The sequence below is a fragment of the Rana temporaria genome, chromosome 9, assembly GCF_905171775.1.
Source record: "Rana temporaria chromosome 9, aRanTem1.1, whole genome shotgun sequence".
NCBI classification, from domain to species: Eukaryota; Metazoa; Chordata; class Amphibia; order Anura; family Ranidae; genus Rana; species Rana temporaria.
In genome coordinates this window covers 90,961,289-90,988,519 of record NC_053497.1, presented here as the reverse complement: position 1 = coordinate 90,988,519, position 27,231 = coordinate 90,961,289, and the positions used below count along the sequence as shown (strand labels likewise).

At 43.9% G+C, this 27,231-nt stretch overlaps 1 protein-coding gene across 1 annotated transcript in view; it reads left to right on the top strand.

Annotated features, from left to right (window-relative positions):
- The window catches only part of GAB3 (GRB2 associated binding protein 3), a 159,304-nt gene that overhangs the window by 84,906 nt on the left and 47,167 nt on the right, over positions 1 to 27,231 (top strand). The window contains exons 2-3 of the mRNA XM_040323918.1: positions 2,283 to 2,586; positions 14,540 to 14,753. Of these exons, the coding sequence (XP_040179852.1) occupies positions 2,283 to 2,586; positions 14,540 to 14,753 (518 nt within the window). The remainder of the gene's footprint in view (positions 1 to 2,282; positions 2,587 to 14,539; positions 14,754 to 27,231) is intronic.

Sequence of the window (27,231 nt, the reverse complement as noted above, 5' to 3'; positions counted from 1 at the left end):
ACACTTTCCCCGTTAAAATATATATATATATATTTTGCTCACTTTTATTTGTAGTCCAAGAAATGTAAACATCCCTTGTAATAGGAATAGTGCGTGACAGGTCCTCTTTATGGAGAGATGTGGGGTGATGTCCAGGCAAGAGATGTCAAGGCAGGAAAGAGCGAGCAATATTTACTTCTGCCGGGCCAGACGTAACGTCATAACAGCGTACCCGGGCATCCGTAGGTCACTGGAAATCTCTATGCTCAACTTCTGACATCGGTGGATTCCTTCTCTGGCTCGCCGATCTCACAGGCGAGCCGGTAGAAGCATCGGAGGGTGGCGAGGGATGACTACTGAACTGCCACTATGATTGTCCTTACGGTGCAGGGAATCGCCAGCCGAAAAAGCTGATATCTGGATGATGCCTGTAGCTGCACCCATCATTTAGATATCCCGACTCAAAGTTTAGGACGTCATATGACGTACCTTGGGCAGGAAGTGGTTTATAGGAAAGTGATGAGACTGGCAGGGATTTCACACAAAGGAAACAATACAGAAAGAATAGGATACTTTCTCATACAAGTAGATGGTACAGCAGGCACAGATCAGGAATATGAAGTGTTAGGTTTACACAGCCGTGATGTGCGCCGTGCACCCACGATTGCCCGCAGTCACGGCAGATCCACGTCCTGTCAGAGGTGAGGAGACGGATGTGTGTTCCCAGAACAGAGGAACACTGATCGGTCTCCTCCCCTTCTGAGTCCCCTCCCCCTACAGTTAGATTCACTCACGAGAGAACATATTTAGCCCCTTCAGCGACCTCTAGTGTTAACCCCTTCCCTGCCAGTCACATTTACACAGTAATCAGTGCAGTTTTATAGCACTAATCGCTGTATAAATGTGAATGGTCCTAAAAACGTGTCAAAAGTGTCCGATATGTCCGTCGCAATGTCACGGTCACAATAAAAATTTCAGCTTGACGCCATTACTAGTAAAAAAATGACATAATTTTATCCTCTATTTTGTAGACGCTATACCTTTTGCGCAAACCGATCAAATACGCTTATTGCGATATTTTTTTACCAGAAATATGTAGAAGAATGCGCATCGGCCTAAACTGAGGAAAAAACTTGTTTGATTAAAAAAAAAAATGATATTTATTAAATCAAAAAGTAAAAAACTATTTTTTTTCAAAATTGTTGCTCTTCTTTTGTTTATAGCGCAAAAAATAAAAACTGCAGAGGTGATCAAATACCACCAAAAGAAAGCTCTATTTGTGGAAAAAAAACTATAACGATTTTATTTGGGTAAAGTGTTGCATGAACACGCAATTGTTATTCAAAGTGCGACAGCGCTGAAAACTAAAAATTGGTCTGGGCAGGAAGAGGGTGAAAATGCCCTGTATGGAAGTGGTTAAGAAGTGGATATGTATGGATTATTTTTGGAGAATAGGGATATTGTTTAGTGTCACTTTAAAGAGCAGCTCTAGACTACAAGAAAAAAAATCTATCAGTGAATTGTTGATGCTACTTGGAATCCAGCTTACCTAAGTTTGCTCCCACCATATGCAATTGAATACACATGCGGTATAGTTCCGGGGCCAGTACCACATGGTCAGCAACATGACATTAATGATCCTTTTAGTCAACCGGTATGCAACCTTTTACACATAGGGTCAATTTTTCAGGTGGACCTGATTGGACCTTTTATTCATCCCTATGGACCGGCAGGTGTAAACAGATCATTGTGTGTCCATTTACACCTGCTGCCTACATCCAATCCGTTCCGGTATGCTTAAAAAAAGCATCTTTTAGGTGGATCAGATCAGAGGGCAGTCGGATGTAAACAGAAAGTGGAGTTCATTTACTCCCGGCTGCCCATAGAGCAAAGCGGGCTCTGTCTGTGTCCACTGCGCATAAACTGAGCGGACACGGACATATCATCTGTCCACTCTACTCTGATCAATGGACAGATCCCCTGCTTATCTAATAAGGAGTTTGCCCCATGTAAAATGGGCCTAGGGGGGTTTTTCCCACTGCCAACCAGTGTAATAGAAATTTTTCCCACTGACTCCCAATGAATTGGTCTAAACATTTAAAAAAAAAGAGGAATCTCAATGTAAGGTTGGCAAAGAACTCATATGCAATACTCAGGACTGCCCACAAATTAGTGTTTTTATTTTGTTATGAAACGTATCTACAATATAAAAATTCTTATGGCTTACAGCACTGGCTGCGTGTTTATATATATCCATATAAGTTTACAGTGCATCTAAACAAATATATTTGTCTTTTTTTCAGATATGGCGGAAGCGTTGGTTTGTATTACGACGGGGAAGGATGAGTGGGAACCCAGATGTCTTAGAATATTACAAGAATAACCATTCCAAGAAGCCTATCAGGGTGATAGACCTAAATGAATGTGAAGTACAGAAATACATTGGGGTGAACCTGATTAAGAAGGAATTCCAGAACAGCTTTGTATTCATAGTAAAAACTGCTTTTCGAACTTTCTACCTGGTGGCTCGGACAGAGGAAGAAATGCAAAGCTGGATGTCCAAAATCAGCCAGATCTGTAACTTTGGGCATCTGGAAGATGGCACAGGTAAGAAAATACTGACATTGTACATAGTGGGGCTGAATTACTAAAACGGCCCGAAGGCTTTCACACTGAAGTAGTGCGCTAGCAGGACCTCTCCAAAAGTCCTGCTAGCCATATCTTTGGAGCGGTATAGGAGCGGGGTGTTCACTGCTCCTATACCGCTCCTTCCCATTGAAATCAATGGGAAACCACAGTAATACCGCCCGCAATGCGCCTCTGCTCTATGGGAAACCACAGTAATACCGCCCGCAATGCACCTCTGCTCAATGGGAAACCACAGTAATACCGCCCGCAATGCGCCTCTGCTCAATGGGAAACCACAGTAATAGCGCCCGCAATGCACCTCTGCTCAATGGGAAACCACAGTAATACCGCCCGCAATGCGCCTCTGCTCAATGGGAAACCACAGTAATACCGCCCGCAATGCGCCTCTGCTCAATGGGAAACCACAGTAATACCGCCCGCAATGCGCCTCTGCTCAATGGGAAACCACAGTAATACCACCCGCAATGCGCCTCTGCTCAATGGGAAACCACAGTAATACCGCCCGCAATGCACCTCTGCTCAATGGCAAACCACAGTAATACCGCCCGCAATGCGCCTCTGCAGAAGCGCATTGCAGGCGGTGTTAACACTTTTTCGGCCGCTAGCGGGGGTTAAAAACGCACTGCTAGCGGCCGAATATTGCGGTAAATACGACGGTATAGTGGCGCTAAAAATCACACCGCTATACCGCCACCACACCTCCCCTGCCCTGTGTGAAAGGGGCCTTACAGTATTAATAAAAAATATTGAAACAGAAGCTGCTAAATTTCTTTACATAACTGCACCAGATTTTGCACTCGATAAGTTTTAGTAAATCGACCCCATCGCATAAAGGCCCACCTCATTACAGCATAGACCAAGCTAATTACCCTCTTTTATACTAACTCCCCCTTGAGTTACAAACATGTGCATTTGGCCTAAAATGACCCACTCTGCATGTTCACTTTGGCCAGTGAGGTTGCTGACTACAGCAGTGGGCTACTGGCAATAAGCAGTAGGTGGCGGGTCAGTACACAACAGTACCAGAAATAGCTTTTTACAACATCATTAAAGTTAGGGCAACGAGGGGTGCTAAAAACGTCATTGTAGTTTTAGGATTTATTCAGACAGCCGTTAATACCCATACTGCGTGCTCAGCTGCTGTTTTGTGCGTCTGCATTAACCTAGGATCTTGGCAGCCTATTCAAGTGGACACAGACACAGCAGCATATCAACATTTGACATGTGTGCAGGAGCTGGTGTACAGACACTAAAGCAGACAGTGTGCATTCGGATCCACGCACCCGCTCCTGCACGCATGTTAGGTTTGAACATGCGGCTGTATCTGTGCAGCCGCTGCATCTGCATCCACTTGTATTGGCGGCATAGGCGTGCGCACAGGGTGTGCTGGGTGTGCCTGGGCACACGCTAATCACCTAGTATACATTAGCATTATTGCTCTGTGTGCCAGCGGGGAGATGGGAAAGATCTCCCTCTTACCTACTCTTCCATAAGAGAAGTGTTTACTCACTTATCTTTCATAGTTCCAGCAGGGAGATTATTGTACCGGGCAGGGCGGGTGCAAGGATTTTTGACACCCCAGGCGAAACCTCATTTTGCCCCGCCCCTGAATACACCCCCTTTTCCCGAGCATCAGTGTGACTAGAGCTGGCGCTAGAGGAAGTATGTGCCTGCAGTAGAGAGCACTGATCATAGAGGCGCGCAGGGGATGTTTACTTCTTTTCCATGAGGACATGTCCTCCAGTGCTGTGCCTTTATAATGACACTACAGAGTGGCTGTCTGAGTAACATGCAGCAGAGGCAACCCCTGCATCCCAGCAGTGCCCACTAGAGGTTATAACATTTATTACAGAGGTGTTTATAATACAGCATCGGAAACTTACATAGCACGGAGACTGAGAGTAGTGAAACCAGCAGCCGGGCACGCTAGGCAGCGTTGCACCCTAGTCAGGGCCGTTCGAAGACATTTGGGGGCCCCAAGCAAAAGAAAAAAGTGACATTTCAAGTTGAGAAGCGGGGGGGGGGGTTGGCGTCTTACCTCTATCCTCCGCCTCACATGCCGGCATATGTTGGTGTCCGCACAGGGCCCTTGCCGCATCGCTGCGTCCTCCTGCAGTCCGGTCGGCCGTGTACCATAACCGTGCGGTTCAGGAGATTCAGTTTGCTGTTCCCGGGGCCGGACTGAAAGGAAGTGAACACTCAGTGTGTGCACTTCCTGTCAGTCCGGCCGGGAACAGGAACCTGATTCTCCTGTACCGCGCAGTTATGGTACACGGCCGACCGTACTGCAGGAGGACGCAGCGGTGCACAAGCGCCCTCCCTGCTGGGGCCCCTGGCCAGCTCGGGGGCCCCAGGCAAATGCTTGCTTTGCCTGTCGGGTTCCGACGGGCCTGCGCCTAGTTTGCCTAGTGGTAGCACCGGCCCTGGTACCGTAGCCTTATATACACATGCATGTGTGTTTGAGCTTTGGGGTGCACAACCTAATGCAATAGGCTGCACACACCTGTGATTGGCGGCCTGTGCACAGCTCCAGGGTGGATACCAGCGGCTCAGCACACAGGACGGTTGTTAACGCGCGTCTGAATAAGCCTTTAGAGGCTGTTCAACACTTTTTATGATACAAACAGATTTACTGTCAAACTGAATGCCTAACAAAGAGCTAAATAAAAAGTTGAAATGCATATATATATATTTTTTTTTTATCGACCTAGTTCAGCCAGGTCTGTGATCTTATGTTTCTGTACAGCAGTGAAGAATACAAATTCTCCAATGACTTGCTCCTAATCTGCTAATTTTACATAGAAGGAACAAAATCATGCAGGTGGCCATCTTTGTGTCCCCCTACTGTAATTATGTCCTGATTAGCTCAGATTTCTGACCCTCCATCTCAGTATGACTGCCATTGTCTGCGGGATTACACAAGGTTGATATTTAAACATATGCAAGTAGCTAAGGTAGATCTATGTAAAAATACATTTAATGCATTCTAAATACATGTTTGGATGCCAGCTTTAAAATTAATCCTATGTGTGGGCTGTACCTGGAAAACAGAAAACGAATTTATGGCAGAGGTTCTGTTTTAGTACTAAAGTTTTGGTTGATTTTGTATAAGTCACCCTAAAAACAGTATTACAGACAAAAAGAGGCTTTGTGCGTAACATTTTCCTGTCCTGCCTGGGAAAATTTTGTATTCTTTTAGGTCATGCTGGGAAAAACAAAACTGTTTCTCTAGATAGAAAATACTTATACATAATTTATGCAGCCAGCTGCTGCAATATAACATTAATGCACACCGATACTATTACCAGACTCAAAGTAGAGTGTGGTGAGGCTGCTTCGTACCCAGGGGAGTATCTCGCAGATCTGAGGAGACTGAAGGTTAGGTAAAGGGTAGCAAACAGTGGCCATAAGTGGTGGATAATCAGGTTGTAAATAATGGAAGAAGCTGCCGTCTAGGAAGCTTTGGCTACAAGATAAGGCCTCTTTACATACAGTTTAAAGGAAAGTGTTTGAAACATATAAGCAATGTGTGGTTTAGGCTGAAAGTCCTCCTACCATGTCTTCCGTGTTTGATGCATAAATAAGATAACAAGTTTTTTGTTCCTTACAGTCCTTACTCTACAGCAGGGGTGGGGAACCTTTTTTCTGCCAAGGGCCATTTGGATTTTTGTAACATCATTCGGGGGCCGTACAAAATGATCAACTTAAAAATTAGCACCGCACCTCTGGACCCCTTTTACATTACACAGCACTGCACCTCTGGACCCCTTTTACATTACACAGCACTGCATCTCTGGACCCCTTTTACATTACACAGCACTCTGGACCCCTTTTACATTACACTGCACCTCTGGACCCCTTTTACATTACACTGCACCCCTGGACCCCTTTTACATTACACAGCACTCTGGACCCCTTTTACATTACACAGCACTGCACCTCTGGACCCCTTTTACATTACACAGCACCGTACCTCTGGACCCCTTTTACATTACACAGCACCGCATCTCTGGATCCCTTTTATATTACACAGCACTCTGGACCCCTTTTACATTACACAGCACCGTACCTCTGAGCCCCTTTTACATTACACATCACCGCACCTCTGGACCCCTTTTACATTACACAGCACCGCATCTCTGGATCCCTTTTATATTACACAGCACTCTGGACCCCTTTTACATTACACAGCTCTGGTCCACTTTTACATTATACAGTACCCTGCACCTCTGGACCCCCTTTACATTACACAGCACCGCATCTCTGGACCCCTTTAACATTACACAGCACCACATCTCTGGACCCCTTTTACATTACACAGCAACACTCTGCACCACTAGACCCCTTTAGATTTACACAGACACCCCCCAGCTCTGTCCTTTCCTGCATTAATCATGCAGATGGAGAGACAGTGAGCAGCGCTGAACAGAGGACAATCACCTGCTGATTTACTTATGTTAGCTTCAGCAGCTCTCTACTCAGCGCTGCTCAATGTCTCTCTCTCCCCTGCGGTACAGGAGAGTGTTTGCTTACCTTGCAGCTGGAGATGGAGAAAATTAAACTTGGCGCGCCGCCGCCGCGCTGTAAACACATGCACACGTCAGAGCAGAGGCAAATCGCCTCCCACTCCACCGCCCGCCAATCGCTGCCGTTATCTGTTTTTTTCAGCCCTTCCCCCTGGTTGGCTGGTGTTCCCCGCCGCTCCCACATCGAGAGAGACAGACAGTTCCACCAGCCAACTAGGCGGAAGGGCTGAAAAAAAAAAGTTTCCTGCTCGGCGGGACTCGGGGCACACACTCAGCGGCGCGAGGGGGGCCAGATGGAATGGTTTCGCGGGCCGCATGCGGCCCGCGGGCCGTAGGTTCCCCACCCCTGCTCTACAGGAACATCAACATTTAAACATCATCATTTACATTTGTCATCTCTGCATATACACTTCAATCCATAAATGTTATTTTTTTATTATTTACAATTCTGTAAAATATTATTCCATAACCACATCATAGAACATAAAAACCAATGCTGGCGTGTTATAGTCAATTTTAGTACCACAAGCATATGATATATTTTCATATTTTTCCATTACATTAAAAATCTTGCCCTTTGGAAATGTATTGGCTAACCTACTACTGTGGGGATGTCCATATACTGTATACTGTAGAGACGTAACTTTTTTTTATAAAAGGGTGTATACGGCTCTTTTAAATGCATAGTGAATATACTGTATGATGTTCCTATAAAAGCACCGAGGTAAGCAGTGACAGCCCAGCTGTAAGCTGTTTTTAAAAATGTAAAAAAAAGGGGGTTCCTAGATAACTAAGGGTAGCTTGCTTTGCAGCTCCCTAGGTCTGTATAGCAGTGTAATCCTTGCATCTGAGGTTTGTACTATATAGCAATATAACCAGGGCCGGACTTACCATTGGCCTTGACTGGGCTCAAAATCAAAATTTTTTTTTTTTTTTTTTTTTTTTAGGGGTCCGGAGGTCCCCAGGGGCCCCCAGGGCCCTGGACGGCAACCCCCCTTTTTTTTATTTATTTTTTGTAAAAAAATGTTTTTTTTTATAAATTTTTTATTTTTATATATATATTATATATATATATATATATATATATATATATATATATTTTTTTTTTATTATTATTATTAAAGGGCCCAGGGGTCTCCAGGGCCCCCGGATGGCAACCCACTTTTTTTATTTTTTTATAAAAAAAATTACATTTTTTTTTATATATATATATATTTTTTTATTAAAGGGCTCAGAGGTCCCCAGGGCCCCATGTGGCAACCCCCCCTTTTTTATTTTTTTTATAAATGTTTATTTTTTTATTTTTGTTTATTTTTTTATTTTTTATTAAAAGGCCCAGAGGTCCCCAGGGCCCCGGATGGCTACATATATTTATATATATTTGTTTTCTTCTTTATTTCTTCTTTTTTTTGTAAAGGCCCCCCCGCTTCTCAATTTGCGGCAGCCCCCACGCTTCTCAATTTCAGGCGGCAGCACCCCCACCCCCCCTAGGTTCTCTGCTTCAGGGGGCCCATGCCTTAAGCTGTGCAAGGGGCCCCAAAATTCCTGATGGCGGCCCTGCGCATACCTCCCAACACGCACGGATTCTGTGGGACTTTCCCGCACAGACAGCTTCTTCCCGCAGTCCCGCAAAAGGGTTAAATTTCCCGCACTGCAAGAGGAGGCAGCACGGAAGCAGGAGGAACCGGAGCGGTGTGTGGAGGACTGTGGCTGCTGAAGGGAAGAAAGCCGACAGCCGGGCTAATGACAGTCTGTGGCCCCGGCTGTTGGCACAGGTGAGAGGCACTCCCCCCTCAACAACTGCAAAATCCCCCCGCTCAACAACTTTAATGCGCTCCCCCCGCTCAACAACTTCAATTCCCCCCCCCCCCCCCCCCGCTCAACAGCTTCGATCCCCCCCAATTCTCGGCTCCAGGGGGCCCCTTCAACACTCAAGCCCAGGGGCCCCCACCACCCTAAGTCCTGCCCTGAATATAACCTCTACATCCGAGGTCTGTATGGCAGTGTAACCTCTACATCCGAGGTCTGTATGGCAGTGTAACCTCTACATCCAAGGTCTGTATGGCAGTGTAACCTCTACATCCGAGGTCTGTATGGCAGTGTAACCTCTACATCTGAGGTCTGTATGGCAGTGTAACCTCTACATCTGAGGTCTGTATGGCAGTGTAACCTCTACATCCGAGGTCTGTATGGCAGTGTAACCTCTACATCTGAGGTCTGTATGGCAGTGTAACCTCTACATCTGAGGTCTGTATGGCAGTGTAACCTCTACATCCAAGGTCTGTATGGCAGTGTAACCTCTACATCCGAGGTCTGTATGGCAGTGTAACCTCTACATCTGAGGTCTGTATGGCAGTGTAACCTCTACATCTGAGGTCTGTATGGCAGTGTAACCTCTACATCCGAGGTCTGTATGGCAGTGTAACCTCTACATCTGAGGTCTGTATGGCAGTGTAACCTCTACATCCGAGGTCTGTATGGCAGTGTAACCTCTACATCCGAGGTCTGTATGGCAGTGTAACCTCTACATCTGAGGTCTGTATAGCAGTGTAATTCTTGCATCTGAGGTTTGTACTTCATAGCAATATAACCTCTACATCCGAGGTCTGTATGGCAGTGTAACCTTTACATCTGAGGTGTCACGATCAGGGGTCAGGCCCAAAGACCAGTTGCTATAGCCTTAGCGGAACTACCACCAACCAGTAGGATAGGTACACAGGCAGTTACCCTGGCACATGACGTGGATTAACTTGAGGTGCGGAGTCTAAGTACTAACCGGTGTTCACTAGAGCTCCTGATGGTGGAGATGGATTTTACTAGGTGTTAGTACCAGGTTGTGGTCCTCAGGAATGTCCCCCCAGGAGGTGAGCAAGCCGGGATTCACTTGAGGTGCGGAGTCTAAGTACTAACCGGTGTTCACCAGAGCTCCTGATGGTGGAGATGGATTTTACTAGGTGTTAGTACCAGGTTGTGGTCCTCAGGTATGTCCCCCCAGGAGGTGAGCAAGCCGAGATCCAGTAGCGGATAAGCAGGTGAGGATTAAACAGAACGTAGTCGGTAAGCAAGCCAAAGGTCAGTAACAAGTAGTTGCAGATTGGGATCAGGCAGAAGCGTAGTCAAAGAACAAGCCATGGTTCAATAACAAGTAGCAAAATATGGACAGGCAGCAGGGCAGGAAAGAGAGAGATACTGGCTGAAGTGAGCACAATCATCTGGCAAACATGAACTGCAGAAACATGTCTTAAATCAGGAAGTTCATGGGAGGAGCAAAGAGTTCAAGGTTCAAGGCAGAATCGTCCAAGGAATTGTTCAGGGAATTGTCTAGCATTCTAGGTGGCTCAATAAGAAGAGTTACTGCTAGACACAGTTGAGGTCCTGGTTTCAAATCCAGTCCCTGACACAAGAACTGTGTAGCTTCTACATCTGAGGTCTGTATAGCAGTGTATTCTAGCGGTTACACTGTTATACTGACCTCAGATGTAGAGGTTACACTGCTACACTTTTGTTGCCAGAGGTTTAGACATTAGAGGCTGTGTGTTGAGTTATTTTGAGGGGACAGCAAATTTACACTGTTATACAAGATGTACACTCACTACTTTACATTGTAACAAAGGTTGGTTATTTACAAAAGGCAAATCCACTTTGCAGTACAAGTGCAAACTACAAGTGCAAAGTGCACTTGAAATTTCACTGAAGGTGCACTTGGAAGTGCAGTCGCTGTAAATCTGAGGGGTAGATCTGAAATGAGGGGAAGCTCTGCTGATTTTATTATCTAATCATGTGCAAGCTAAAATGCTGTTTTTTATGTTCCTTGCATGTCCCCCTTGGTTCTACAGCGACTGCACTTCCAAGTGCACTTTCGGTGCAATTTCAAGTGCACTTTGCACTTGTAGTTTGCACTTGTAGTGCAAAGTGGATTTTCCTTTCGTAAACAACCCCCAAAGTGTAATTTCTTCAGTGTTGTCACATGAAAAGATAGAATAAAATATTTACAAAAATGTGAGGGGTGTACTCACTTTTGTGAATTAGGGCCCTTTCACACGGGCGGATCAGTAATGATCCACTCCGTGTGTCCTCAAAAGCTCAGCGGGGGTCCTCCATAAAATCCCTGCTGAGCTGGCAGCTGACAGGGTGGTCCCCTCACTCTGTGCAGGGACCGCCCTGTCTTTCCTCCGCTCTCCCCTATGGAGGATCGGATGAACACGGACCGTATGTCCGTGTTCATTCGATCCGGCAGACGGAAGAAAAATAGGGTTTTCTTCCGTCCGCAAATGCGGATCTTTGCGGAGGCGGACAATTACAGGTGTCAGCGGATGGTCATCCGCTGACACCCGTAATCATATAGGGACCCATGTATGTCCCGTTTTCATCCGCAAACGGATGGATGAAAATGCGGACATATGGTCCGTACGTGTGAAATGGCCCATACTGTAGTGCACTCCAGAGAAGAGTCCCTGACAATCACAGTTTGAAGCAGTAATGAGCCAGCTGCGGATCAAACATTTCCTCCCTGTATCCAAAACCAAATAAAAACATTTACTTTGTAGTTACATGTTATTCTTATATTATTTAGGTGCTCTGTTCTCTGCATGAAACACACTTATTAATAAAAAGGTGACATATTTTTGTTTTGAGTATTTCCAAGCTAGTCTGCAAGGCTGCTCTGTTATTAATGTGCAGTAACTGCTAGGAGAATATTGTGAGGACATCTGCAGCTAGACACTTCCTGACAGGACACAACTGTTCCTGCCATGTGGTCCATCTGGTGTAAAAAGACAGCATGGAATGGATTGTTACACTCACACTGTGATTACTTATTACTTGCAATTTACACCCCTCTAATGGTGTGCAGGGAGCAGAGCATATCATGTTATACATGCATGTTCCTGGGAGAGGCACGGACTTAAATCCTTTTTTTGTTTTGTTTTAAAGCGTGCAGAAATCTAGCACTAAAGCATGGTCTATAGGGCCAGTGCATATGTCACTGCACTCGTTTTCTTTCATGATGTAGAAAATATGTTGATGCACACATGCCTCCTAAATGATATCAAGCAAGCATTTGCAAGTGTGTCAGATACTCTATAGATTTGAAAACAATTTGAGTAAAGAGTCTAAAAACACAAACGTGTGCTTTTTAGTTTTCAATAGTGCAAGCTCCCCTACACACCGCGCTCCTATACCAGTCTAACTAATTAATGGCGTAGATTAAAAAAAACGTAATTTCTAAGTCTTCCCACAAATCCCAAATCTTCTGTGTGGAGGAGGTGTCAACATCTCTGTCTGCTTGCCTTAGACATTTCCTATTGGCTCTCCAGCAGTTGGGTCCTCTCAGGATCCAGAGAAGGATGATATCAGTAAAGGGGGACCAGCAGGGAATGGCTGGCACAGGCATATCTGTAACGCTGGATTGCTGTACCCCCACACCTAGGAACAGAAGACAAAAATCTTCAGAAAATCAAATAGTGTGTATGGGGCCATAGTCAGGTAATTAGAAATTGATGCTCCTAGAACGCCTGAAGGTGCTCCCTGCATGTTGGGCCTCTGTACATGGCCATGCTGTGTAAAAGTCTCACACATGTGGTATGGAGTAATAGCAGAATGTGTTTTGGGGTGTCATTAGTGGTATGCATATGCTATGTGTGAGAAACAACCTGCTAATATGACAATTTTGTGGGGGAAAAAAATCAAAAATAAAAATAAAATCCTGATTTTGCAAAGATTTGTGGGAAAAAATTATAACTTAAAAAAACTCACAATGCCTCTTACTAAATACCTTGGAATGTCTACTTTCCAAAAAGGGGTCATATGGGGGGTATTTGTACTTTCCTGGCTTGTTATGGCCCGTATACACGATCCGAATATCGTATGAAAACTGTCATTCGAGGAAGAATCGTACGATAATCGGATCGTTAGTACAGAGCTTTCGAGACCCGATAATGACAGTTCATATGATATTATTTTACTGGACATGCATGAAAATTGTCCTCGTACGATACCAGATCATACGGTTTTCGTTTAGTTAGTGCAGTTGTCGTCCAAAAAAAAAAAAAAACAGCAGTGATTAAATACCACCAAAAGAAAGCTCTATTTGTGTGAAAAAAAGGAGAAACATTTCATATGGGTACAGTGTAGCATGACTGAGTAATTGTCATTGAAATTTTGAGAGCACCGAAAGCTGAAAATTGGTCTCGTCAGGAAGGGGGTTTAAGTGCGCAGTGGTCAAGTGGTTAATCTTCAACTGCCATGATGCTGCACATGTGATCAGTTATAAAACCAGCCATTGGATGGTTTGACAGTTTGGTTGAGAGCACAACACAATGGGCCAGTTACATTCCCAGAATGTGCCGGAAATGTAACTGTTTTTTGAAACTCTTAAATCTTTTGGGTTTACTTCCGCTTTAACCACTAAGGGCCCGCGCTATAGCCAAATGACGGCTACAGCGCGGACCCCAATTGCCAGAAGGGCCGTTAATTGACGTCCTCCCCTTTGCACGTGCCCCGTGCGGCCCCTTATCACATGATCAGCTGTCAGCTAATGACACGTCCTGTACGTCCTGTACGTCCAGGACGTAAGCGTGAGAGGAGCCGAGCCTGCCCGACTATACACGAGTGTACTGCGCTCGGTATATGCCGGCGCGGTATTCAAACTCGGCGCGGGAAAGCGGGTATCGGCGTATATCGCGCACCCACGATTTTGCCCTGATTTCCAGGGCAAAAAAGTGCGCGGTATACGCCGATAAATACGGTATATATATATATATATATACATACACGATCCTGCACATAGCTGCCGCCCTGTAGCAGTAAACTGCTATAGAGTGGTCAGCAAGTAGTTAACGGGGACACAGACAGCAATACAAATTTACAGGGATTCTAATCCCTCTCCACTCTATCCAAATAAAAATAAAAAAGTTTTGCCTTTAGTTATACTTTAAGGTATCCTTTTTATGCAAAAGATTTATGGAAAAGGAATTTATGTAAAAAAAGAACCCAATTCATCTTATGGCTGTCACTTTCCTTCTCGTGTGATTGTTCTCTTCATAAAGCTTCTGTAGAAATTAAGCAATAAGCACTGTTCTGCTTCTTCCTGGGAATCCAATGGAATCTGGAGAGATCTCAGAACAAATTGCAGCAGATTTTCATACCACAAAGTCCGTCATATGTAAACAGCCTTGTTCTGAGAATCTTTTTTTTTTTTTTTAGCTCATTAGTTGGCCTCACTCCCTGAGCTGTGTTTATCAGGCAGGGAAACAGTATTCTTAGGAAATATAAACACCTGGTACAATTTGGCCTGTGCTGTGTCCTGCCTGGATACTTAATAAATGGCATGTGTACAGTCTCCAGACATGTAAATATGCTAACACTGGGATTATTCTTTTAAACAGATTCTGTGGAGAGCCTTTCTCATACCAACTCCTCCGTCCAAGCATCTCCAGCAGTCTCCACTCACACGTCAAGAATCACAGACCCCTCTTACTCCGTGGACAGCTCAGTGGCTGATACCTCAACAGAAGAGAACCGCAGTGAATCGGATTCAGCGTTCATCCCCGACTATCTGTATTTGCCCAATTGTGAGAGTGGGAAAGTAAATACCACCAGGTATGTGAGCCAGACGTTCTGTGTAAACATGGCAGGAGAGAAGATAAATAGAAAATTTCTCACCATCATTCAAAATCTGTATATTCCGTGTCAAAAAAATGTTTAGTGTGAAGCACAAGTTTATGTTCTGATATGAGGCTTTGCAAAGAGCCCTCCTACATGCACACAGACTAATTAAAAGCACATTCCAATCACAAAAAAAAACTGTCACAAAAGGACTACTTTGACTGTCGTTGTCGAAAATTCCAACAAAAAGTTATTGAACGGGCCTGGCTGTTATGGTATATACTTCACTAACCTGGAATAGAATTTGTTGTATGCTGGAAGCAGCTTCCTATGGTGGGCACCTTGTGAGGAGGACCCTAGAAGAGGAGGATCGGGGCTGTTCTGTGCAAAACCATTTCACAGTGTAGATGTGTACAAGATGTTTGTTATTTAAAAAACACACACACATATATATATATATATATATATATATATATATATATATATATATATATATATATATACAGTATTTCACAAAATTGAGTACACCCCTCACATTTTTTGTAAATATTGTATTATATCTTTTCATGTGACAACACTGAAGAAATTACACTTTGCTACGATGTGAAGTAGTGAGTGTGCAGCTTGTATAAAAGTGTAAATTTACGCTCGCCTCAAAATAACTCAACACACAGCCATTAATGCCTAAACCGCTGGCAACACAAGTAAGTATACCCCTAAGTGAAAATGTCCAAATTGGGTCCAAAGTGTCAATATTTTGTGTGGCCACCATTATTTTTCAGCACTGCCTCAACCCTCTTGAGCATGGAGTTCACCAGAGCCTCACAGGTTGCCACTGGAATCCTCTTACACTACTCCATGACGACATTACGGAGCTGGTGGATGTTAGAGACCTTGCACTCCTCCACACACCGTTTGTCTTGACAGTGTGTATGCAAGGAAAGCTGACAAGATTCTCATCAAGCCTGACAAGAACCTTGTCGAGGAAAACAACGTTTCTTTTACGACGAGATTTTCGGTCGTGTGTACGAGGCCTATGTCACAGAACATGTTGACATTCATGGTTCCCTCAATGAACTGTAGCTCCCCAGTGCCGGCAGCACTCATACAGCCCCAGACCATGACACTCCCACCACCATGCTTGAATGCAGGCAAGACACACTTGTCTTTGTATTTTTCACCTGGTTGCCGCCACACACGCTTGACACCATCTGAACCAAATAAGTTTATCTTGGTCTCATCAGGCCACAAGACATGGTTCTAGGAATCCATGTCATTAGTTTGCTTGTCTTCAAAAAACTGTTTGCTGGCTTTCTTGTGCATCATCTTTAGAAGAGGTGAGGGGACGGTAAACTTGTTATACAAGCTGTACACTCACTACGTTATATTGTAGCAAAGTGTCACATGAAAAGGTATAATAAAATATTTACAAAAATGTGAGGGGTGTACTCACTTTTGTACCCTCCAGCGTTGCGCTGGGATCAATCCAGCAGGCCCCTGGTACTTCTTCCTCTTGCGGTTTTCATTCTGAGTTCTGTGCCTTGGGACGTTTGATAAGCCTGGCCACAATGATGTCACTCCCCTGACTCCATGCGCACCGGAGTCACAGCGCAGCAGCACAGATCAGGGCCATAAATGCGCGGCTCAGTGTACATGATGGCTAACAAGCAGGGGGGTGCATTTATTGCAGAAGAGACAGATAGGGTATCTACTGCCATAAATACCCTTCCTGTTAGCAAATTATAAAAAATAAAGGAGTTTACTTCCACTTTAACCAAATGTGGTATCACTAGCTTCATGTGAAATAACAGGATAAAAAATTTGCTAATATAAAGTCTGCTTCTAGGCGTGTTTATGTGAGGTACATTTTAATACAAGGGCATCCCCTTTTCTCATAATCTCTCCCTTAACACAGTTAGAATAAGCAATATAGGCATCTCCATACTCTGATAAAAGTCAGGATATCAGAAACAGAGTTTCCTGTTAGACTATTTGTATTATTCAAATGGTCACTTCCTGAACAGATTCTGTGTAGAAAAGCATTCAGGAAGTGACATTTACCATATACTACAGGGGATTGTATGGCATGAGATAAACTGAACTTGTATTTTTTATCTTCCGTCAAATCCTCTCAGCTTGTGTAGCAATATGTTCCTTCTTCAGCAGATTGTTCCATACTTAGAAGCCTAGTAACCAAATATTAATTAATCCTTATAACGCAGAACAATAACACCCCCACCCCCGTATCTTTAACATAACACCCTTTACACTGTTGTTGAATGACTTATTGCACAGTAACTTATCTACCATACCATGATTTATTATGCTGTCTTTCATTTTGAATGGCATTCCAACATCCTATTACAGCACTGTGCAGCCGCAATAACACACGTCATGCATTGTGGTGTGCTGCATTAAAAATGGAGTCCTGCCCACTGCCATTTATCGAACAGAGGGGTTTATTTACTAAAGGCAAATCCACTTTGCACTACAAGTGCACTGAAAGTGCACTCACTGTAGATCTGAGGGGAAGATTTGAAATGAGGGGAAGCTCTGCTGATTTTATCACCTAATCATGTGCGAGCTAAAATGCTGTTTTTTATTTTCCTTACATGTCCCCCTTGGATCTACAGCAACTGAACTTCCAATTGCACTTGCAGTGCACTTGTAGTCCAAAGTGGATTTGCCTTTAGTAAATAACCCCCAGTCTGTCTTAACCCCCCTGGTGGTATTCCCGAGTCTGACTCGGGGTGAGATTTTTGGGCTACGATCGGTAACCCCAAGTCAGACTCGGGCTCGCCTCGCTGAATCCACAGGCTTGGTTTACTTACATTGTCCTTGGATCCAGCGATGCCACCGCGCTGTGTGAGCGAGCGGGACCTCACTCGATTCACACAGTGCCTCTGTGTGCCGCCGATCTCTGTTCCCTGCGATGTTACGACGCACGGGAGCGGAGAACGGCGCCAAATTCAAAAAGGTAAACAAACACAATACATACAGTATACTGTAATCTTATAGATTACAGTACTGTATGTAAAAAATACACACCCCCCTTGTCCCTAGTGGTCTGTCCAGTGCCCTACATGTTCTTTTATATAATAAAAACTGTTCTTTCTGCCTGCAAACTGTAGATTGTCCATAGCAACCAAAAGTGTCCCTTTATGTCAAAAATGGTTTTAGAGCAGCTAGAAAGCAGCGATAATAAATTCTAATCACTTGCAAAATTGTGCGATAGCGATTTGTGGGGAAATTCGTCATAAAAAAATAAAAGTAATGACAGCGACAAATCTGCAACTGAGCAAATTTCAGTGATTTTGAGTTGATTACATTATTGAATCATTTTTATTATATTTATATTATTATTTGTTATAATTATTTATAATTATTTATTATATTTTAATTTATAATTTTGTTTTTAAAAAAATGTCATACCCGGGATGCCTACTAGACTCTTGTTTGGTTAGATTTAAGTGAGTTATTCCTAAGAATTACAGGCCTACAGTATAAAACGCCAAATTTCCTTGCAAATAATGGTACCGCTTTCAGCACCTTTTTTCTGAAATAATCATACCGCCATGGAGGTTAATGCAGTGCACATGAACTCACGATGACACAAAGCATGGTGTGAAAAGGGCATCCACTACCTCTTTTTATTTTAACTGTGAGCCCTGGTTTGTGTACTTCTCTAGCCTGTGCTTAAAACCAAGCTTTTATGCCCTAAAAGATATCCACAGCAGCAAATTTATTTCTATAGGGCACCACTTTACATTCGGCTTGACTCAACACGTGGTAAACTCTGCCTAAAGTACATGGGTAGCTCTGTATCATTGTTTGCTGAAATTTAGTTATAACGTCCAGAAAAGCATATCTTCAAAGACGTGAATGATATGGCATGTATAATGCAGAAAACATGCAATCTGAATGTATTTTAGGCCAGGTTCACACTAGCTGCAGCCGCGGCTCACAGCAGGGGTCCGGTGCATCCCTGTCCTCCGTTTCATGAACGAATCAGGTCTGAATTTTTACCTGAATTTGAACCTGAAACAGAGCCAAAGATGCACAGGACCCTTTAATAATGCGAACCGCGGCCATCCAAGAGATGTGTGAATCGGCTCCATTGAGAGCCGGTCACAGTCTCCTGTCATGCGAATTGGATGCAGGGAAACTTACATCCGATTCGCATAAGTGTGAACCCAGCCTTAATGCCTGTAGCTGCACAAAAACACACGCGAAACAAGACTTAAAAATGCATATTACCAACTTTATTTTCAAGTGCAGAAATATGACAACACCATCCTTTAAAATAATATATTTTTATTATTTTCCAATAAGGCGAATTCTTTTGTGCTGCTTTCTACTCATTTCATAAAAGCAGAGCAGGCGGCTTGATCCAGAGATTAAAAATGTAAGAATTTCAACTTTAGCCCTACAAAACACTTACCCACAGGTGACATTGCCTCTGAAAAAAACTTACCTACAGAAGACATTGCCTCTGAAAAACACTTACCTACAGAAGACTGGAGTCGGACCACTTGACTTTCAGGAGAAAGATTAAAACCCATGTCTTCTGAGGTCAAGGGGTTCCTTTCCCATGAAATGGATACAGCGCCCAGAGGCAATTCGGTTGTCATGTGTTGCGCTTTACAAGTCTCTCACTCACTCACATTGCCTCTGAAAAACACTTACCTACAGACGACATTGCCTCTGAAAAACACTTACCTACAGACGACATTGCCTCTGAAAAACACTCACCAACTGGTGAAATTGCCTCTGCAAAACATTTGCCAGTATGTGACATTGGGGGTTATTTACTAAAGACAAATCCACTTTGTACTACAAGTGCAAACTACAAGTGCAAAGTGCACTTGAAATTGCACTGAAAGTACACTTGGAAGTGCAGTCGCCGTAGATCCAAAGGGGTATATGCAAGGAAAATAAAAAACAACATTTTAGCGTGCACATGATTGGATAATAAAATCAGCAGAGCTTTCCCTCATTTCAGATCTACCCCTCAGATTTACAGTGACTGCACTTCTAAGTGCAATTTCTAGTGCACTTTGCACTTGTAGTTTGCACTTGTAGTGCAAAGTGGATTTGCCTTTAATAAATAACCCCCATTGCCTCTGCAAAACACTTACCTGTACGTGACATTGGGGGTTATTTTCGAAAGGCAAATCCACTTTGCACTACAAGTGCAAACTACATATGCAAAGTGCACTTTAAATTGCACTAAAACTGCACTTGGAAATATGCAAGCTAAAATTCTGTTTTTATTTTTCTTGCTTGTGCTCCTCGGATCTACAGCAACTGCACTACCAAGTGCACTTTCAGTGCAATTTCAAGTGCACTTTGCACTTGTAGTTTGTACTTGTAGTGCAAAGTGGATTTGCCTTTCGTAAATAACCCCCTTAAAGTTAAGCTGTCTATTTTAAGTAGTACTTGTATACACAATGGGGGTTATTTACTGAAGGCAAATCCACTTCGCACTACAAGTGCAAACTACAAGCGCAAAGTGCACTTGAAATTGCACTGAAAGTGCACTTGGAAGTGCAGTCGCTGTAGATCCGAGGGGGACATGCAAGGAAAATAAAAAACAGCATTTTAGCTTGCACATGATTGGATAATAAAATCAGCAGAGCTTCCCCTCATTTCACATCTACCCCTCAGATTTACAGAGACTGCACTTCCAAGTGCACGTTCAGTGCAATTTCAAGTGCACTTTGCACTTGTAGTTTGCACTTGTGGTGCAAAGTGGATTTGCCTTTCGTAACTAACCCCCAATACATACTTGGATATATGGATATAAATATTGCACTTATTTTTAAAGCTGCAGGCGTTGGAAAGATATCTTCATTTTGCCCCCTATACTTAGTCACTGACCTAGAGCGCACAGGCTGCATGCTTGATCCAGATCAGTCATTTACTCGATAGGGATATCAGATTGGGGCTGACAGGTATAAAGCCAGCAAGGGCAGCTCCCATGTATATGTACTTACTGATTTATTTTACCAATTTGATGCTTTGCCCTTAAAGTAAAAGGCAGACGAGGCAGTATGGGCTCGTCTCAGCCTTCTCCATGAAGAGTTAACTAGCTGTTTCCTTTTAAAGCATGAGAAAATGTGGGCACTGACCCAGCTATGGGAAACAGTCATAAACCATTTGAGAGTGGATTACATTTAATTGAACTTTAAGTTGTGATATCTTTTATAACACCATAAACAGATGTTAGAGCATGCACGTCGTATTGGAGGGCTCCTTTTTTGGTCAGTGAAAGCACATGGGAGTTCTCATAAGTTACACAAAACATGGAAATGGACACATACAACATACAAGGAAGAAATAGAAGACAACATTTGTGAGCCATTAAACATATATTTGTCATGCGTTTTACAGTGTTTGTTTTCCGATCTGTAGTATAAGAATGATGAGTTTAGTTAAAAAACGAAGTGCAAAGCTGCCATCTGATCTGCTGCTTGGCAATTTTTTTTTTTACCACTTTAAAAAAAGATCTACGACACAGGAGTGTAGCAGGACTATGCAAAACTGGGGAACACAGCAAAAAAGTCTGTATATGCCCTTGTGGTACTTCATGGGTCAACGTTCACTGGTTCCAGAACACTTCTATGCAGCACCTCTTTGGAGACTAAAGAGGTCTATGAAGTGATAGATAAGAACAGCAGAGAGGGCACAATCTGAGTGTAGTAATATTAATACTTTTATTGTGGAAAAGACAATTGGCAACTTACAAAAAGTTAAAATTGCTTGTCTTATGCCTCGTACACACAATCGGAATTCCATTGGAGGAAAAGAGAACGTGTTCTCTATGTAAACTCCGACGGAATTCCTCGGAATATCCAATGGAAAAACTCAGATGGGCATACACATGGTCAAAATTTCCGATGGAAAAAGTCTGTCTGACTTTTTCCAAATTTCGACCATGTGTATGCCCATCTGAGTTTTTCCATTGGATATTCCGAGGAATTCCGTCGGAGTTTACATAGAGAACATGTTCTCTTTTTCTCCAATGGAATTCCTTGGGAATTCCGAGGTGAGTTTGGTTGGGGAAAAGGGAAGTAGCCGCTCCAGGTGGGAACCCAGATGAATATTCTCCGTTGCAGATAACTCAGGTGCAGGCAATGCACTTAGCAAAGCAGGAACAAAAATTGTCTCTGGACAGCCGCACTCTGAACAAATTGTAGCCTTTATTAAAAGAAGGACAGCACTACAAGTCACAGCAAAGTAAAATAAAAACCTGACCTCTGACGCGTTTCGCACTGAAACTAGTGCTTAGTCATATCTATAACTAAGCACTAGTTTCAGTGCGAAACGCGTCAGCCGTCGGGTTTTTATTTTATTTTGCTGTGACTTGTAGTGCTGTCCTTCTTTTAATAAAGGCTACAATTTGTTCAGAGTGTGGCTGTCCAGAGACCATTTTTGTTCCTGCTTTGTGAGTTTGGTCGGGCTAAATCCTGATCGTGTGTACAGGGCAGTAAATGTGCAGCCAGGCGTGGTGGATTCTCAGTGAAGTAGTCTGGGAGATAAGGAACTCAGGGCCCACAGCTGTGTGGCCTGCACACCAAGTATACACAAGAGGGTGCCATAACTAAGTGCAGTATGATATGGTGAAGAAGAGCACAGAACACATGTGGCAACTCATATAGCAAAGGGATGGCATGTGCCTATCCTTGATGTCCACAGTGACGCTGAGTCTCCTTGCTCTGCTGTCCTTAGCTTACTTTTTTTTACTTTCAACTGTTAAGTACAAATCCAATGAATTCAAATCCCAGTCAGAACATCACAGGTGGATGCTTGCTTCCTGTCATTCACTCAATGTATTAAAGCCAGTGAATCTGCATGACAGCTAGGACTTACACACTTTCAGATGGAGATCACCAGTTGCAGCCCTGTGACAGGTGGCGTTCCTAGCTAGGCAGGTGTCACATTATAGAGCTGGTATTTGGCACTTTAACTTGTTCAATTCATTATGTTTAGACTAATGTTGTTGTTACTCATTTTTTTTCCCCAGACTTTACTGACAATCCTGAATTTGTCCTCTTTTTTTTTATGGATTGTCCATTTCAATGCAGTTGCCATTACTGTTCCCAGGTTGTAAGCAAATCACTCTGCTAAAAGCCAAGAAACTGCTAAGCTGGGGTGCAAGGAGGAAATCACCTGCACATTATGTAAAGGTCCAGACTTTGTTTTTATTGGAAATCAAAAGCCAGCGTGTTTGAAGGGTTCAACAGGTCCCCCTTCATCAGGGCTAAGAGGAAACGGCATTAAAAGATACAGGTGCCGTTTGCTTTGGATTACGAGTTAAATATTAAATATATGAAATGTAAAATAAAACAAAATACTTAGATTTAAAGCAGTCATATCAATTTGGTTTGCATGTAACCCTCTCTCACATTCTTTGAACCTCTACATCACGGGTGTCAAATGCAAGGCCTGGGGGCTGAACCTGGCCGCCAGGCCATTTCATGTGGCCCTCATACCTCTCCAGCTATGGCACTCCCCCCAGCCTTTCTCTGGTTCTTATCCAGATCCTGCACGTTCTACTTCCCAACTCTGCCCCCAGCTTCTTTGTGGCAACAGCACATGGTAAAGGGGGTGCACTATGATGTAAGGGAGTGTGGGGGACCCATGATTTTTGATGGTGGGGGGGGAGCTCTTGACATCTGATGTAAGGGGTGGTGGGGTGCTCTGGACTTACAGATACAAATGGCGCTTTGAGGGCAACCATAATGCTGATGTGGCCCAGTGGCGGTGCGTCCATAGTGGGCGCAGGAACACCGCCCCCTCTCTCCTGCACCGTCACTTAACAATACATAGATTCATGCATTGCATGAATCTATGTATTGTCGCCACTGCCCACTATTCAGGTGGCCGGCCCCCTGTTGAGCGCCGGCCATCTGAATAACAGCGGAGGGTGTGTTTTGGAAGTGTCTATCAGAGCCAGCGGCCTGTGGGCTCTAATTGGCTTCCAAATGGCTAACCAGAGATCGCACAGGGTGTGCCTACCCTGGTTAACACTGACACGCGTCTCAGCCAATCAGGTTCACCGGGTCTGGTTACCGGTCACCTGATTGGCTGAAGCAACAACGAGAGCGGGAGAAGACATCAAGGGCTCGTGGAGGAGGATGGCTGACCTGAGAAAGGTAAGTGCTGGGCGGGGGGGGGGGCAATCTGGCGGCATTTTAAGGGGGAAAATGGCTGCATTTTATGGGGCAAGCTGGCGGCATTTTACGGGGCAAACTAGTGGCAATTGATGAGCACAGTAGTGGCAATTGATGGGCACAGTGGCGACAATTGATGGGCACAGTGGCGACAATTGATGGGCACAGTGGCGACAATTGATGGGCACAGTGGCTGCGTTTGATGGCACAGTGGCTGCGTTTGATGGCACAGTGGCTGCGTTTGATGGCACAGTGGCTGCTTTTGATGGCACAGTGGCGACAATTAATGGCACAGTGGCTGCGTTTGATGGCACAGTGGCAACAATTGATGGCACAGTGGCTGCGTGTGATGGCACAGTGGCTGCGTTTGATGGGCACAGTGACGACAATTGATGGCACAGTGACTGCGTGTGATGGCACAGTGGCTGCATGTGATGACACAGTGGCTGCGTTTGATGGCACAGTGGCAACAATTGTTGGGCACAGTGAAGCCTCGTACACACGACCGAGGAACTCGACGGGCGAAACACATCGTTTTGCTCGTCGAGTTCCTTGTTAGGCTGTCGAGGAACTCGACAAGGCAAGTTTCTCCATTCCTGTCGAGGAAATAGAGAACTTGCTCTCTTTTTGGCTCGTCGAGTTTCTCGACAGTTTCCTTGACGAAAATGTACACACGACCGGTTTCCTCTGCAAAAAAATATCTACCAGCAAGTTTCTTGCTGGTTTTTGCAGAGAAACTCGGTCGTGTGTACGAGGCCTGAGGCTGCAATTGATGTTTTTTTTCTTTTTCGTTTGTTTGCGCCCCCCCAAAAATGTTGAGCACCAGCCGCCACTGATGTGGCCCACAATGAAATGAGTTTTACACCCCTGCTCTACATGGTTTATTAATTTACACTGGACAATTCTTAGCTGGATTCCTATTGATACAAGTTACATTTCAATACATCATTTTGCAGATCAACACTTCAGGCAGTGTTTTAAGTCCCCCCTTTTTTGGGATAAAATCTGGTTAGTTGCACTTGTTACTGTAATGTTAAATACAAAAGCGATTTAATATTTTTGTGGAGTTAAGTAGGTGTGGCCCTCAGAAGACAAAATGTAGCCCCTTGAAGATTAGTACAGCTCAGTTCCACCCACTGTTTTTATTTAAGTTCGACTTATCTGAGCCAAACCGTGGAAGTCGCAGGGGACAGGATACATTCCACATTCAAATATTTTACACTTTCTTAAAGTGGAAAACGCTATCTTTGTTTACTTCCTTGGGAAATGGGTCGCTGTCTGGTGTTTGTATAGAGTATGATGGATATGCTAGCTCTATTATGACCATAGCTTGTCTATCGCTATATCCTTGAAGATTCTATTGTTGCACGTTTTATTGCTAAAAATACATTTTAATTACTGCCTAGTAAGCATGAATGTTAATGCTTGACAGAAGATGTTTATTTTGTTCTTTTTTTTTTTTTTTTTTTACATGTCCAGCAATCACTATTTCCAAGAATAGCCTACATTTTGACTGTAATTCTGAATTTATGGAGACGGTCACTCTTCTAAAAATGAAGTGACTGCTAAAAATATGTGAGATAAATGTGCATGTTCCTTACTGAAGACATTTTAGTAATCTTTGATACAAGCAGAAGAGAACGGAGTGTTCTCTCTAATGACACTTAAAAAGATCGTACCGTCCCTCCCACTTGGTATCATCTGTGAGAATCAGATGGAGGACAAAAATCTCTGACTTCAGTTTAAAAATAGCCAAATGCGTCTCAAACAGAGTGTGCATTCCATCAAATAAACAAGAACCTTGCCATTTTGTGTGCTGACAAGTATGGGAACGCTGCAATCTATAAGACAACTGATTTGGAAGACCATTGTTTCCCACCTACAAAATTGTGCAAAAACACGACTTCTTTGCGAATTGTACAGCACATGAGTAGCGCCACATAGATGAGGTTGTACAGCTACCGTCCTGTAAACGAGTTCAGGAAGAGAGACTGACAGCACTATGCATTGTCGGAGAGCTCTGATTGGCTCAGAGGGCTGGCAGTTTCCATTTGAGTTGTACTGTGCAGGGGGATTAAAGGAGGCTGATATCAAGGCAGATTTGGTTGCCTATGGTAATTTTACGTAATAACATTCTTTATTACTTTTAATATATTGCATTAAATAAATGTTTTTTTTATCTGCCCGGTATTCATAAAATTGGTCATGGTAATCACACTAAAGCCTCGTACACACGACCGAGAAACTCGACGGGCGAAAAACATCGTTTTCCTCGTCGAGTTCCTTGTTAGGCTGTCGAGGATCTCGGCGAGCCAAATTTCTCCATTCCCGTCGAGGAAAAAGAAGACATGCTCTCTTTTTGGCTCGACGAGATCCTCGACAGTTTCCTCGTCGAAAAGTGTACACACGACCGGTTTCCTCGGCAAAAAAAAAATACCAGCAAGTTTCTTGCTGGTTTTTGCCGAGGAACTCGGTCGTGTGTAGGAGGCCTTACATCTTGTAGAGGATGGATGATGTGCTGGTAGCTCCAAATGACTCATCAATCAGTATTAATGTCCAACAGTGTTTGAATGTAGGATTAGTTTTTCATGCTGCTGTTTTTATATCATTACCTCTTCCTGCTGGTCATACGAATATATATGCAGCCTTTTGGCAGGTGGGCTTTAACACTGAGAGGCCATATATATACAAACACTTGTCTGTGATGAGAACGCCCTGCACGATCCTAGTACAGTTACCAGTTGGGACCGGAAAGCTCCCGATGCATACTTGTGATCTGGGGGGCTTTATGATCATATGACCGCTGTGACAGCCAATCACAACTGTCATATGACCCGAATGTCCACCTCTGCCTTCGGGCATTTAGAAGCTCTTAAGGGGCCAGCAGAAGAGGCCAAATTGGTTCTAAAGCAAAAATAATTTTTCTACCTTAATGCAATATCTGCAATAAGGTAAAAAAAAAAATCCCCCTGAGGCCTCGTACACACGACCGAGAAACTCGACGGGCAAAACACATCGTTTTGCTCGTCGAGTTCCTTGTGAAGCCGTCGAGAAACTCAACAAGCCAATTTTCTCCATTCCCGTCAAGGAAATAGAGAACATACTCTCTTTTTGGCTCGTCGAGTTTCTCGACAGTTTCCTCGACGAAAGTGTACACACGACCGGTTTCCTCGGACCCGATCATCGCCGGAGTCCCGCGGTCGGTCCCCAGAGCTGAAGAACGGGGAGAGCTGTGCATTGCAGTGTGGCTCAGGTGCGAATTCAGGCCCATTATCTTCTATGGGTACGCATCTGAT